This window comes from Arvicola amphibius, chromosome X (genome assembly GCF_903992535.2).
Source record: "Arvicola amphibius chromosome X, mArvAmp1.2, whole genome shotgun sequence".
In the NCBI taxonomy this organism is placed as follows: domain Eukaryota; kingdom Metazoa; phylum Chordata; class Mammalia; order Rodentia; family Cricetidae; genus Arvicola; species Arvicola amphibius.
The window spans coordinates 11,528,502-11,543,166 of record NC_052065.1 but is presented as its reverse complement, the minus strand read 5'-3'; the positions used below and the strand labels follow the sequence as shown (position 1 = coordinate 11,543,166).

The 14,665-nt window shown below is 45.7% G+C and overlaps 1 protein-coding gene across 1 annotated transcript in view; it reads right to left on the bottom strand.

Annotated features, from left to right (window-relative positions):
- Nucleotides 1–514: 514 nt before the first annotated feature.
- The window catches only part of Gemin8 (gem nuclear organelle associated protein 8), a 41,275-nt gene continuing 27,124 nt past the window's right edge, over nt 515–14,665 (bottom strand). Inside the window, exons 4-6 of the mRNA XM_038316835.1 lie at nt 7,891–9,277; nt 5,925–6,057; nt 515–4,800 (exon numbers count right to left, since the gene is read on the bottom strand). Of these exons, the coding sequence (XP_038172763.1) occupies nt 9,021–9,277 (257 nt within the window). The 3' untranslated portion in view covers nt 515–4,800; nt 5,925–6,057; nt 7,891–9,020. The remainder of the gene's footprint in view (nt 4,801–5,924; nt 6,058–7,890; nt 9,278–14,665) is intronic.

Sequence of the window (14,665 nt, the reverse complement as noted above, 5' to 3'; positions counted from 1 at the left end):
ATACATAAATAAATATAAATAAATGAAGTATTGTTAGTCAATAAATTCCAACATTGGGGAAAGACAAAATCTTGTCCATTTATGTTTCTAACATGGCATGCTAATGACTATACGTTTGCATATTGCATTTATTCTCAATGCGTTTGCAAGAGTAAATACACCTAGGTCTACGTAAGTCAGGTGAGTGCACAAGTCACAGATGTCTGTTCTAGATAATGGCGAACAGTGGGCACTATAGGTGAGAGGAGACCAAGTTACACATGCTCTACCTTTCCTCCTTTCCACACTTAGCCACACATGGAGGAGGTGTCTATGTATCACTCACAGCCCTTCTGCAGGAGTTGACACCTTCTACATTTGAGTTATGGCCTGTGTTTAGAACAGCTGGCCCTGCTGTGGGTTTTTAGTAACTCTGTGGCTTCTTCAAAATCACCTCCGCCATTTCCACGATCCTTTCATGCAGCAGTCATGAACACCAATGTTGTTTGGTGGGATTGACTTGAAATTTTCTAAGAACTAAACCTTTTTTTTTTTTGTATCCTCACTCACAGCCTGATGAAGGTCATTAGCCTGGACCTCACATCATCTAGTCCTGGTGTTTCTGAGACCCAGGGAAGAGAACATAAAGGAAGTTGGAGCACCAGTTTATAATGACTTCTATTTGTATCTCATTGGCCAAAGCAATTCATGTGACTCATCTACTCCCAAGTAGCACAGTATGGCATGTGGGGAAAGGACTAGAAATGTGTGCTCACAGCACTAAGGAGGGAGCCGCTCTTTCCTCCCTTCCTATGGTTTTACTGGATGAGGAAGACTTGGAGCAGATGCTGGGCCCTAAGCCGCCTAGTTGGTTTCAGGGCACTTGGTGCCTGCACTCTTGATGGATCAAGTCCAGAAGGAGCAATTGGCTTTCCATTCTTTCTTTTCTAGCTTCTTTTAGAAATGGAGGTCTTTACTCAGGAATGGGGTAGACAGGGGTGGGGTGGGTCTGTGGTTTTCTTATCCTCTAGCAGTTAATATTAAACAAATGACAGATATCCATGCACGTAATTTAAGAGTCAGGTGGCCAGGCATAGGATGTAGCTCAGTTGGTAGAGGGCTTGCCTAGCACACACGAAGCTCTGGAGTCTAGTTCAAGCCTCAGTATCTGTAATTCCAGTAGTCAGGAGGCAGAGGTAGGAAGATGAGAAGTTCCGAATCATTCTTAACTACATAGTGAGTCTGAGAGCAATGTGGGCTGCTTTGGAGACTTGCTCTTTTCATTTCTCCACAGGGGTTAAGAAGTCGGTAGACTACCTAGTACTGTGACGTACTGAGCTGGACAAGGAGACCCACGAGCAGGTGGGGTGGTCCATCCTGGGCTCCAAGGAGAAAAGACAGGCCCCCCTTGTGGCACTGGGCCCTTGGGCACTATTATGGTGAACTATGGTGTGCTATGGGAAAGAGAGAATGGTTTGAGCCCTGTGGACAGAGGCGTATCTGGAGGTGAAAATGGTGAGGAACAAGCTGAGGTGGGTGGCTTAATTACCACCTTGGGCCAAGGTGATGTCTGGGCCTGGGATGCTGCTGTGGACAATAAGTTCATGGCCCTATTGCAGCCAGTCTGTGTTGATGTGCATGGCTCCTGATGACACTGGAGGCTGAGAAGACAGGGCTGTACAGACTTGGCCCCGCCTCTCAAAGGCTGCAAGACTTGGGAGAACTGGTCCCGTCCCTCACAGGCTGAAGCACTCGGGAGAGCAGGTTTTACATCTTGCCTGGGCAGCACAATAGAGCTGACCCTGTTTGCAGGGGATGGGGGCACGGGCGAGGGTAGGAGACTGGGAGAGCTGGTCCCATCTCCCTCGCCTGCCATGTGGTGGCATGCGTGAGGAAAAGATGCCCTTCTCCCTCCATGTTTCTTCCACACTGCATACTCCAGGCTAGTTGCCCCACTAGCTTCTGGGTGATTTTCCTGTTTCTGCCTCTCAGCTTGCTGCATAAGTGGAATTACTCCACATTCAGCTTTTTCCATGGGTTCCACACATGAATGGAGCTTGGGTCCCTGCTTTACCTGGCGAGCTATCCTAATTTGGTTCTAAAGTATGTTTTATTTTTGACACATCATATCTGTTAAGTATTGAAGGGGTATAACATAATAGTTCAGTATATGTGTAAGTATTACTGACTGATTTGGGATAACTGTATTTCTATGTTCTCAAATATTTATCATTTTTATGGGTCGGAAATGTTCATATTTTTTTCCAGCTATGTTGAACTACATCATAAACTTATAGACTGTAGCCAACTTACTGTGTTATAGAACATGAGAGTTAATTTCTCTTTTGTTCTGGGACCCATTGTCTAGTTTCTCTAAGTGACATTTGGGTATGGTAGAGGTGTGGGGGAAATGATTTGAGTGGACTTCATCTAGAGGCTCTGTTAGCTACCTTTTCTCACCACCGAGACCAAAATACCTGACAGAAACAACGGAAGGGAAGAAAAGGTTACTTTGGCTCTTGGCTTCAAAGGGTCACAGTCCATCATGATATGAAAGGCATGGCAGAGCAGCAACACGGTGGCAGGAAGCTGGACAGAGTCCCTGACATGGTAACCAGCCCAGGAAGCTGAGAACTTGGGTTGGGTCAGAAAAGGTATAGCCTACAAGTCTACCCCTACTGAGCTACCTCCATTAGGTTGGCTCCACGTTCCACATGTACCACAACCCACCAAAAGAGCATCACGACCTAGGGACCAGAGGTCCAAACACATGAGCCGATGCGGGATATTTTACATTCCAACCAAATCAGAGTTTTGTGTAGAAGAGATTATGAGAAAGCAAGGGTGGGTAGGGAGCTATTGAAAAAGTCTCGATTTGAAACAGACAGTAGCATTTGGATAGTATGCAGGTTTGAATGAGAATGGTCCCCCAAAGCTCATATGCTTGAAGACTTGGTTCCCCAGTTAGTGCCGCTGTTTGGGAAGGATTAGAAGGTAGAGTCTTGTTGGAGGAGGTGAGTCACTGGGGTAGGCTTTAAGGATTGAGGAGCTCACATCAGGCCCAATTTTGCTCACTCTCTGTCTACAGTTTGTGAATCAGATGTGAGCTCTCAGCTACATAACCAGCACCATGGCTGCCTACCTGGTGCTTCCCTCCCCGCCAGGATGATCATGGACTAGCAATGTGAAACTGTAAGCAATCCCCCAATGAAATGCTTCCTTTAATAAAATTCTTGATCATGGTGTTCCCTCAGAGTAATAGAACAGTAACTAAGGCAGGGAGAGAGGCAGGGGTGTGATAGGAGATGTAGGCAGAGCCAACAAGATTTCTGACGGGTTGAGTGGCTGAAACACCTAGAAAGATGGAGTTGTCATTTCTTCTCCATCTCTCACATCTATCTTCTGTCCCCTGTTTCACTGCCACTTTCACTGTAGGTCCCATTGATTCTCAGTGCTGTTATTGCTTTCAAGCAGATCATTGTGGGAAATGGGTTAGTTCAGTTCGGGCCTTTGTGAAGGCTTAGCAGCTGCTCATAAAGTCCAAAGTGTAACACGGAAAACCTGCTCCAGTTCAAATGCGACTTGTCTCCTCTGCAATTCATTTGGAAATTAATCCTTCCTATGAGATATTAAGAGATATTGGAACCTTAAAGAGGCGGTTAGGAGTCTGAATGGATTAGATCATGCAAGTCCACTCTAAACCCAGCTTAGCTAGGTCTCATGTACATTCACGGTGTTTCACCATGTGGGTCCATCACTGCTTCAGGACCCTGCCAGCACGAGTATTACCCAATTTCCAGTTCCTGGCAAACACTAACTCATTTTCTATCTCAGTGGATTTGCCTTCTCTGAACATTTCATATCAATGGAATAATTCAGCGCAAGCACACGCACGTGTTTGTGTGTGTGTGTTCCATCTTGCTTTTTAAAATTGATTTAACAGTTTTGAGGTTTCTGTTCCAGACACTTATCTTCCCAGTACTGAGTTTTCTTATGTTACCCAGTTGGCCCTCTTTCTTCTCGGTCTTTATAGTCATCCTAAATGGTTTATTCTACTTGCACGAAATCCACTGTGGGTGAGTTTCTGCCTTGACCTCAGACTTCTCTTTTTCTTTTTCACCAAATGCCCATCCAAACCACTCTGCAACCCCAGGCAGTGGAGACTCAGTCTCCCATGTCAGAAAGCTCGGGCTCCCTCAAATCTTTTTGTTCACCTGCAGATGGCAAGTGTAACCCAGAGCTCAGAGAGACTCAAAGCCCAGATCAATCTTCCCTCCTGATGTGGCTCATTTGCCGGCTTGGGGCCACTTCCTCTGAGTTCATTTCTCGATTTGGGCAATAACGAATTGGCTTCCAGAGGTGTGCTAGGATCGAATCATGTAGTGCACATGAATTGCTCAGTACACAGCATCACCAATCATGTAGTGCACATGAATTGCTCAGTACACAGCATCACCAATCATGTAGTGCACATGAATTGCTCAGTACACAGCGTCACCAATCAATCATCCACTTCCTATATCAATTTCCTGTTTGTCCCTTCTGCTAGATTGCCGCAAATGCAATGACTTAAGCCACAGATAGATCCTCTTACGCTTCCCGAGGGCAGAAGTCTGCACGGAGTCTCACAGGGCTAACATCGAGGCATATGAAAAGTTTCATTTCTTCGAGAAGCTCTTGGGGGAGAATCCATTTTCTTGACGTCTAATTTCTGGAGACTGCAGGCGGCTGTCCTTCGCTCTTTCTAGTCATGTCTTAGACTTCTGCTTCTGATGTTCCGCTGTTCAGTCCAACCCACATGCTTTCGCAATCATAAAGATCCTGGAATGATGAATCACAATGTGAGAATACAGGATCCTCCCTCCCTTCATAAGATCGTTCACTTCATCAGTCAAGTCCCCCATTGCCATGTAAAGGAACTGGACAAGTGCCTCAGACAAGGAAGTACTACCATACCATCTCGGAGATCTGTGTCAACACCTCCAAGACCTGGGTTTTTCCCTTCAGTGCCTAGGGCTAGCCCTCTCCAGGTCGATCTACTTCCCACTCTCTTATTATTATTATTATCTCATGCTCAATTTTTCTATTATCATTATCATTATTTTATTGGTTTTCAAGACAGGGTCTTTCTACACTGCCATGGCTATCCTGGAACTCACTATGTAGACCAGGTGAGTCTTAAAGTCTGAGATCCACTTGTCTCTGCCTCCCCAGTACTGGGATTCACCACTCCTAGTTCTCCTGATCCTTCTGGACAACAGAATTTAAGAAGTTTTCACTAGAGCATTCCTAAATGGCTTTTAGCACTCTGGTCCTTCCCCACTTGGAGCTAAAGTCCTGCAGGCCATCTTTATGCAGAGACTTTTGGCTGTTACAGAGCATAAACATCTCTCTAATCTCAGGGTTGAAAACTGATCTGGATGTAAGGGAGATGGGAGATGGAGGCATGAGGACCAAGAGTTTAAGGTCATCCTTGGATCCAGAGCAAATTTGGTGTCAGACTGGGCCACATGAAACCTAGCTACAAATCCCCACAAATTAAATATGAAATTAAAAAAATCCTAACTGACCATGCTGGCTAGTTTTATGTCAACACAAGCTTTAGTCACCAGAGAAGAGGGAGCTGCAATTATTAAAAAAATGAACACCAAAGATAAGCTGCAGGAAAAGCTGGAGCCCATTCCCCCCCCCCCCTCTCTCTCTCTCCCTCCCTCCCTCCCCCCCCCCTTTCGTTTTTTAAGACACGGTTTCTGTGTAGCCTTGGCTGTTCTGGAAGTTTGCTCTGTAGACCAGGTTAACCTTAAACTCACAAAGATCCACCTTCACCTGCCTCTCAAGTGCTGGGATTAAAGCCACGTGTCACCATTGCCCCGCTGTAGGGCATTTTTAAAATTAGTGATTGATGGGGGAGGGCCCAGCCCCAGCCCATGGTAGGTGGTACCAACCCTGAGACGCTGGTCCTGGGTTCTACAAGAAAGCAGGCTGACCAAGTCGTGTGGAAGAAGTCAGTAAGCAGCAATCCGTGGCATCTGCATCAGCTTCTAGCCCCAGGTCTCGAGTTCGTGTCCTGACGTCTTCCTTCAGTGATGAACAAAGTAAGCTAAGTAAACCTTCTCCCCTTGCTTTTGGTCATGGTGTTTCATCATAGCAGTAAGAGATGGTTCTATACTCCTTGGTGGGAGTTCCCGACTTTCTACTGCCCGGCCATACATTTGCCTACCTGAAAGGTGTGAAATGTTTTTCTATTTTAATTACTATGGTTCTGATTAGCAGTGGGGTAATCCATAATAGGCTTGTTAATACACTATATGCTTTCACATTGCGGTAAGATTTACTGGTTTTGTTTTTGTTCTTTGAGACAAGGTTTCATATAGCCTAGGCTTGTTTCACACTCATTAAGCAACTGAGGATGACCTTGAACTCCTGACCCTTCTGCCTTTACCTCTACCTCCCCAGTGCTGGGGTTACAGGTGCACATTACCACACCTTGTTTATGGAGCGTTGGGGATGGGACCTAGGGCTTCATGCATGCTAGGCAAGCAATCGCACAACTGAGTTACATATCTGGCCTTGTGATAAGATATACAATACGTAGTAGCCTCTGCACCTGGTTCCCAAATGAACTCCTGAAACTATGGTAGAAAGCGGCTCTAGGAGAATATTCATTCTAATGCTTGGCTTTTGATTTTCATGGTATGGAGTTCTTAAATCCCTTGGACTTCCCTATATAATAAGATCATCTCTTGATCTAATGAAACCACTCTTAGTAGGCTCTAGGATGGTGTCAGTTTGGGAGCTTGCTGCGAGCACAAACAACTAAAGCTGTCAGCATCAAAATGGAACCCCTTATGCTAACCTGTACAAAGCAATTGTTTCTTCAACTTTGACATAACTTCAGGTATTAGTCATTGTGCCAGAGGATATTGTTTCAAAATATCTGACTTGACCCTCTTCTTTTCACCTTAAGTCTTCCCCCTTGTTCCCAATTCTCTGAACATGGGCATAGTTTACTATGGTACAAATATTACCACTGCGTTGCCCTACGCTCTCTCTTCTGCTTTTACAGATGCCTCTAGCAGTACAGACACACAGCAATTAACATAGTGCACGCTTGTGTCCCTGCCTGGAATGCAAGTTCCCTAAGGGAAAGGACTACGGTGCAGCTAATTGGATGGGATACTCAATCTATTCAATAACCATTTGCTGAGAAATGCATCAGCAATAGGTATAGTCTACCACAAATGGTCCTAGGAACAAATTAAAGGTGGGCATGAGGTATCCAGAAGCAAAAGTGGACAGGGAAGGAATTCTCTGTATTTGGAAGTTTTATATTCTGGATCCCGCCTTGATATTTTATGGCATTTTCAAAAGAGGGAATGTGTATCATAAACACTCACTTTTTACTGTGTGGCCAGCACTGTGTCTTGTAGGTACTGCTCAATGGTCTTCCCAACAGCAGCAAAGGGAAAGCACTGACACACATTTCAAAGAGAAAGAGCAGCACCAAGAGAGGAAGGTAACAAAGCCAGTAGTGGGGAAAGGCCTGGCAGCATCTCTGAGGCAGGTAGAGAAAGCTGTGCTCTCAGGCAAGCACCTCCTGCTGAGACACTAAGTGGCTTGTTTGTGCGTGAGTCACATTCGTATTATCATTTAGGTGTTCGAGTTTCTAAGAAAAGGGAGAAAGATCGAACACTGAGAATTTTAGTCATTGTGTGACCTTGCGGGCAAGTGAATTCTGATTTTTGTCTACAGGACCTAAGCACAAACCGCAATGCCAGTAATAAAATGAGAACATGGAACAAACAAACACCCGGGGCTGCTGAAAGGAATGTTTGTCTCAGGGCAGCGACTGAATGGAAGCTAAATGTGCTCCTCGGGAGAAACATATCGATACGAAATCTTTTCACCTACCTTTGATGGATGTGCTAATCTTCTCAGGTCAACACAGGCTCACCCCAGCAATGCACTGTTAATAACTTACTTAAAAAGTAGCTGGCTTCTATAAATGGACTGTGCCGTCAATGTTTAGGTTTCCGTCTCACAGATGTAGTTGCTTAGCAAATTGGTATTTACCATATGCAGTAAGGGCTCAACTGTGCATTCTGACAAGAGGCTGCAAAAGTGACCAGACTGGGGAATTACTGTTCCTTGCTATCAATTCTGTTTGACATCCAAGGTCTGGACAGAAAACAAAATAAGAATGTCAGATGGGTGATTTTCACTCTGTTATAGCAGCAGTTGTAGATCAGATCCAGTCCATGGCCTGTATTTTACAAATAAAGTTTTATTGGAACACAGTCAAGTTCATTTCTTTACTCAGTATCCATGGCTGTTTTGACGCTGTAAAGTCAGGGTTAGGCAGTTAGGAGACAGAGCACATGGCTTGCCAAGCCCAGAGCATTGCTCTCAGGCCTTTTAGAGAGGATGCAGGCTGACACCTCGCTGAATAACAAGTGGCATTTTTCCTGCTGTACTCTTGTATCATTTTCAGAGGGATCCAAAGGGTTACAGTCAGTGAGAACATGTGGATTAGAGCCCAGAATGGGGTGCACATCTGTAAGCTAGCATTTGGGCATTTGGGAAGTGGAAGGAAGAGGATTTAAGAGTTTGAGGCTAACTTGGCTTATATGAGAACTGGTCTCAAAAAAAAAAAAAAAAAAAAAAAAAGAATGACGTGGCTTAAGGCTTTTGTGGCATCCAGGAAGGCTTAGAATCCAGGAAGGCTTAAAGCAGAAAATCATAAATGCAAATCATTGTATCTCTAGGCAAAAATGTCCATGAACTGAACTCTATTAGGGGATTAATCAAGAGCCAGTATAATATACATGATTATCACTTTATGTAAAGGGGACATTTCTTGTGTTGGCAACAGTGTACCTCCTGCTGACAGAACTCTAAGTGGCTGACAGATCGTATCCACTGTGTTGGTATATAGCCTCTTTCTCTGAAAAATGTCCAGGAGAAATGAAAAGAACACATCCAGAGGGAAAGGCGAGGAACTGTGTTCAGGAGGCTTTCCCCAAGGTCCCTGTGCCCACGACTCAGAACTTCAGAGGAATGACAGGCCAGTATTTTGGCTGCTTTTTGTCACAATACTTGTCAAAGCTCATCTGCACAGCAGCCTCCATGGCCATGATCTTGGGAGCACTATCCCCATACAAGCGCTTCATCTCGGCTTGACGCCGCTCCCCAGGCTTCTCCGAGGGAGGCTCTGTGGACCGGTGGTGGTTGTAGTACAGCCCATGGTCGGCATTTACATAGTCGTCCAGGCGCTCCGCTTCTAGTTGCTGCTGTCGCCCTGGGGATGGATAAGACCATGGCCATAAAACATATGTACATGCAGGAGAGGACCTGACGAGTCCCTGCCGCCACTGGCACAACTCAGGTGCAGCCATAACTCATACGCCGCCTGTGGCCCCTAAGCTCCTTCTGGTGTCTTTTCCAATGGTAAATTTGAACCCTGCTGGACCACTGAGGTAATTTTCAGATCCTGTGGCATGACCTACAGATTCTCGTTATCTATTAGTAGTCATGAAGCTCGCTGCTCACTTCTTAGGGGCCACTAGCTGCTGACAGAAATGGCAAAATGCCGCCAAGAAACCCATCATTCCAATCCACCAGTCCTCTGTAGCGGACCTTAACAATACAAGAGGAAATGAAAACACGTGGCTTTCGCTGGCCATCTGCTGGGCCATGCATGGCAGGCAGTCCTTGTGTGCTTTCATGTAATGTTCCCCCACGAGAATTCCTATCCACTGGATAGACGGAGGCAGACTCAGTCCCTTGGACCCAGAGTTCCCTGATGCAACTAGTCTGTTTAGCCAGCTTGCTCCTTGGACCGTGTCTCTTTTCAAACGCTGGGATAGCAGGCGGACTGTCATGTACATCTGCTATTGCTGGTGCTGAAGTCCCAACTCTGGTCCTCACACTTGTATGACATTTTAAGTGCTTCACACAGAGCCATCAACTCAAGCCAAGAAGCAGTTCTTACGACCACAAAGGAGGTATGTATGTGGGGTGACCCCTCTGCACCTGCCACACAATGAACCTGCTACCTAAGCCATCTGCTTTTCTAGGTGTGGGGTTTCACTTGTCAATTCACAGCTTAGCCCGGGTGAAACCTGCGAGTCTGGCAATTTAGTAAGTTCCTGTAAAGTAAGCATTTATTCAATTTGTTTCCCCCTTTCTACTTTTGTTTAAACCACAAGTCCCAATAGTATAATCTTTATTCCTGTGTAAATAGCCACATAAAATTGTCAACGAAGCAATGCTGCAGAAGGTAAAATGGTAAAATCCAGCTCACGCGGACTGTGCTAGTGGTGCTGTCAGGAGGGAAATTGATAGCAGAAAGCACATTATCTGTAGCTGCTATTGTTACCAAGAGGAACGCCTGGAGATAAGGAGTCAAGATGGCTGTAGGGGAATAAAACAATGGCATAAATCAGCCTCTCCTAGTATCTGGAAGGGAAGCCGGCACTGAGCTAATCAAGTGTGAAGGGAAGACATTTATATAGCTATTCGCCGTCACCCTTGTAAATCTAGTTCTTTATAACTAACACCTTGGAGTTGGCAAGGAGTTTTACAAACCTGGAACCACTATGAAGAATAGATATCGCCAGGCCTGATGGCACAAGCCTTTCAACATGCTAGCCCTCCCAAGGAGGAAGCAGGTGGACAGCTGTGAGTTCTAGACCAGACTGGTCTCCGTTGTTAGTCCAGGACAGCCAGAACTGCCTAAGGAGACCCTGTGGCGTGTGTAATGCTGTTGCAGAGGACCCACATTTCATTCCTGTACCCAAGTTGGGCAGCTCACACTTACCTGGAACTCAAGCTTCAAAGGGTCTGCTGCTCTGAGAGCACCCCCACACATTTGACACGCACACAGACATACACACATATACATACATAAATAAAAAGGGCTATGTCCACACATACTCATTTGGCCACTGTTGTCTTAGAACATCTGCAGTTTATTGTCCCATGTGGAAGTAATATATAATAAGGCAAAAGCCCATGAAGCCACAGAAAAGAGATGCATATTGATCTTTACTGGAAGATGCACAAAACTGGCCTAATGCACAAATGAATTGGAGGTCACCAAGTATTTGCTTCAAAAACTTGGGTCTTTCTCCCAAGTTTAAATCATTAGCATTGCTGCTCAGTCCTCAGAGGTATGTACACTCTATACCCCAAACCTGAGTTCTGGGAGAGGAACATGATGGTGAATGAACTGGGCCCCGATTAGCCAGGGGAAATGGCCATTTCACCTCTGACCTCACTTCTGCTGGAAGAACAAAAATTAAAAAACTGAATCAGGGAAAGAGCACATGGCAGCTCTCTGTCTGCTTCTTATTGCTATAGAGATCCCTGTGTTTTAGATATGGGAGCTTGGGTGGAAGCCCAGCCAGGGACTGTCTTTTCCCTGGGCTCACCCCTCTTTTACTCCCCCTCCCCCAGTCCTGGAATCAGTCACCTCTGGTTCTTCTGGCAGAACTCTGAAGTAAGCTTTAGATTGCCTGGTGGGACAGTGTTTAACAAGCATTGGGATAGTGGCTTAGCCCAGACTCGCAATGTAGCCAAGGTGACTGACTCCAAACTTCTTGTCTTACGGTCTGCACCTCTGAGGTGTGGGATTATAGTTGAGTGCCAGCACGCCTGGTTTAGACAGAGCTGAGGATGGAACTGCAGGCTGTGGGCAGAACAGGCAAGAACGTTACCAACTAAGCTATATCTTAGACTCAAAAATTTAGTTCAAAATCAAACACTCTCTGACCAACAGGCTGTGTACTTATGATCCGTTAGTATCTGAAAATACTATGAACAACAGTTCTCAATCTGTGAGTTGTGACCCATGAGGTCAAAAGACCTTTTTACGGGGGTCACCCAAGACCACCGGAAACACAGATATTTACATTACGAATCATAACAGGACCAAAATTGCAGTTATGAAGTAGCAACAAAAATAATTTTGTGCTTGGGGGTCAGCACAACATTAGGAACTGTATTATAGGGTTGCAACATTAGGAAGGTTGAGAAACACTGATCTAGAATACATTGACTTAGAGAACCAAGAACTGTATGATAGAATGGGCTTGAAGGCCTCCGCCCAGTCTGTTTATTAATTATTGCTTTCTTCCTCTCTCCCAAGGAAAGAAAGCATCTTTAACCCTCCACATTTTCTTTGTCAAGGTATGGTGAAGGCTCAACTGAATGATCCAAATGAAGCTGATACCGGAGCTTCACACCGGAGACACAGCTGAATGGTTGCCTTACATGGATAACAGAATGGGTCACGTTAAAACTCAAAACACAGTAGCACTCAATGTCACAGCATTTTTTTTCTCATAGGGTTATAATAGTGAGTCTTAATTAACAACATGACTGCATTGAGGGACACCTAGGATATAGTAAAGACCCCCTTAGGAAGAAAGATCTGTCATGAGCCAGGCGGTGGTGGCGCACACCTTTAATCCCAGCACTCAGGAGGCAGAGGCAGGTGGATCTCTGTGAGTTCGAGGCCAGCCTGGTCTACAGGAGCTAGTTCCAGGACAGGCACCAAAGCTACGGAGAAACCGTGTCTTGGAAAAACAAAAACAAAAACAACAAAAAAAATCTCATGAATGTGGGTGGCAACAGGCTGGGTCCCAGAGAGAATAAAAGGATTATCGGGAGGAAGCCCTGCTAATGTGCTAAGGTGGCTGCTCCCACAAGCCACTGTCAGTTTGGTATTCTGCCTTTTCTCAGTCTCCCATGATTCCATCCATCTGATCTTGGACTAAAACTTCTGAAACTCTGAGCCCAAATCAATCTTTCCTTCCTGGTTGACAGGTATTTTGTCACAGTCACGGAAAGTCTGACTAATTTAAGGGTATTTGGCCAAGGGAATTTACTAACTACAAGTTAGAACAGCACTTAAGTGCCATTGCAGTTTCAACACAGGGCTGAAGCAAGCTAAACAGCATGTCCTTACCACCGGAGCATCAAAATGGGAGCTTACTTGGAAAGATGGTTTTTGCAGACAGTTAAAGAGAATGATGGGATTATACTAGATTAGGGCAGACCCTGAATCTCATGAGAGTGACTTTATACGAGACAGAAAAGGGAAACACAAGAGACACATAGGGAAAGCCATGTATACAGACAGAGCCTGTGACATTGCTCTAAGTGAAGGGATGCCTGGAGACACCAGAAGCTGCGGCAAGCAAGGCTTCAGAGCCTTTATAGGAAGGTAGCCCAGGGGGCACCTTGATTTTGGATTTGAAAAGATAAACCTCTCCCATTTGATCATAAAATCTGCTGTAATTTGCTACAGCTACCCTATAAAGCAAATACCAGGATTTTCATGTGGGGTGTAAATAATCCTCCAATCATTAATATATTTTAAAGGAAAATGTCACTGGACTCCATCTAAGTTTAGGGTCCAGAGTTTTGACATGTTTCTGTCTCAGTCTGTGCATCTATAAGAGCCTATAATTCATGATCCTTGAGAAGACAATAAGAAGGTGAAACCAAAGAAAAACATATAGTTATCCTCCTGGATATTGGAAGTAGACAAGATTGCCGGGCAAAAATTGGGAACTTGGGGGTGGGGTGGGGTGGGGTAAGGGGAGATGGGGAGAGAAAAGCGTGAAGGGGAGGATGGGGAGAGCTTGGGGGAATGGGATGCTTGGGATATAGGAAGGGTGGATATGGGAGCAGGGAAGCATATATCCTGATTAAGGGAGCCATCTTAGGATTATTAAGAGACTTGACTCTAGAGGGGTTCCCAGCTATCCAGGGAGATGCCCCCAGCTAGTTCCGTGGGCAGCTGAGGAGAGGGAGCCGGAAAAGGCCAGATCCTATAGCCATACTAATGAATAACTTGCATATCACCATAGAACCTTCACCTGGCGATGGATGGAGATAGAGACAGAGCCCCACATTGGTGCACTGGACTGAGCTCCCAAGGTCCTGACGAGGAGCAGAAGGAGGGAAAACATGAGAAAGAAAGTCAGGACCGTGAGGGAACCTTCATCTGGCGATGGATGGAGATTGAGACAGAGCCACACATTGGTACACTGCACTGAGCTCCCAAGGTCCAAATGAGGAGCAGAAGGAGGGAAAACATGAGCAAGGAAGTCTGGACTGCGAGGGGTGCACCCATCCACTGAGATGGTGGGGCTGATCTATTCGGAGCTTACTAAGGCCAGCTGGACTGGAACTGAAAAAGCATGGGATAAAACCGGACTCCCTGAACATGGCGGACAATGAGGGCTGCTGAGAAGCCAAGGACAGTGACACTGGATTTGGATCCTACTATGCATACTGGCTTTGGTGGGGGGGGGGGGCTGGCCTGTTTGGATGCTCACCTTCCTGGCCCTGGATAGAGGGGGGAGGAACTTGGACTTCCCACAGGGCAGGGAACCCTTACTGCTCTCTGGATAGGAGAGGGAGGGGGAGTGGAGGGGGGAGGGGGGTAAATGGGAGGCGGGGAGGAGGCGGAAATTTTTAATAAAAAAAAGAGACTGGAGATATGGCTCAGTGGTTAGGAGTTCAACTGCTCTTGCAGAAGATCCAGGTTTGGTTCCCAGCACCCATGGCAGGGGACTTACAACTGCCTATAATTCCAGGCTGCTCTGGCATTCTATCAACATTCTTATACCTTCCGGGCCCCCACCCCCACCAATTAAACTTGATTTTAAAAGAG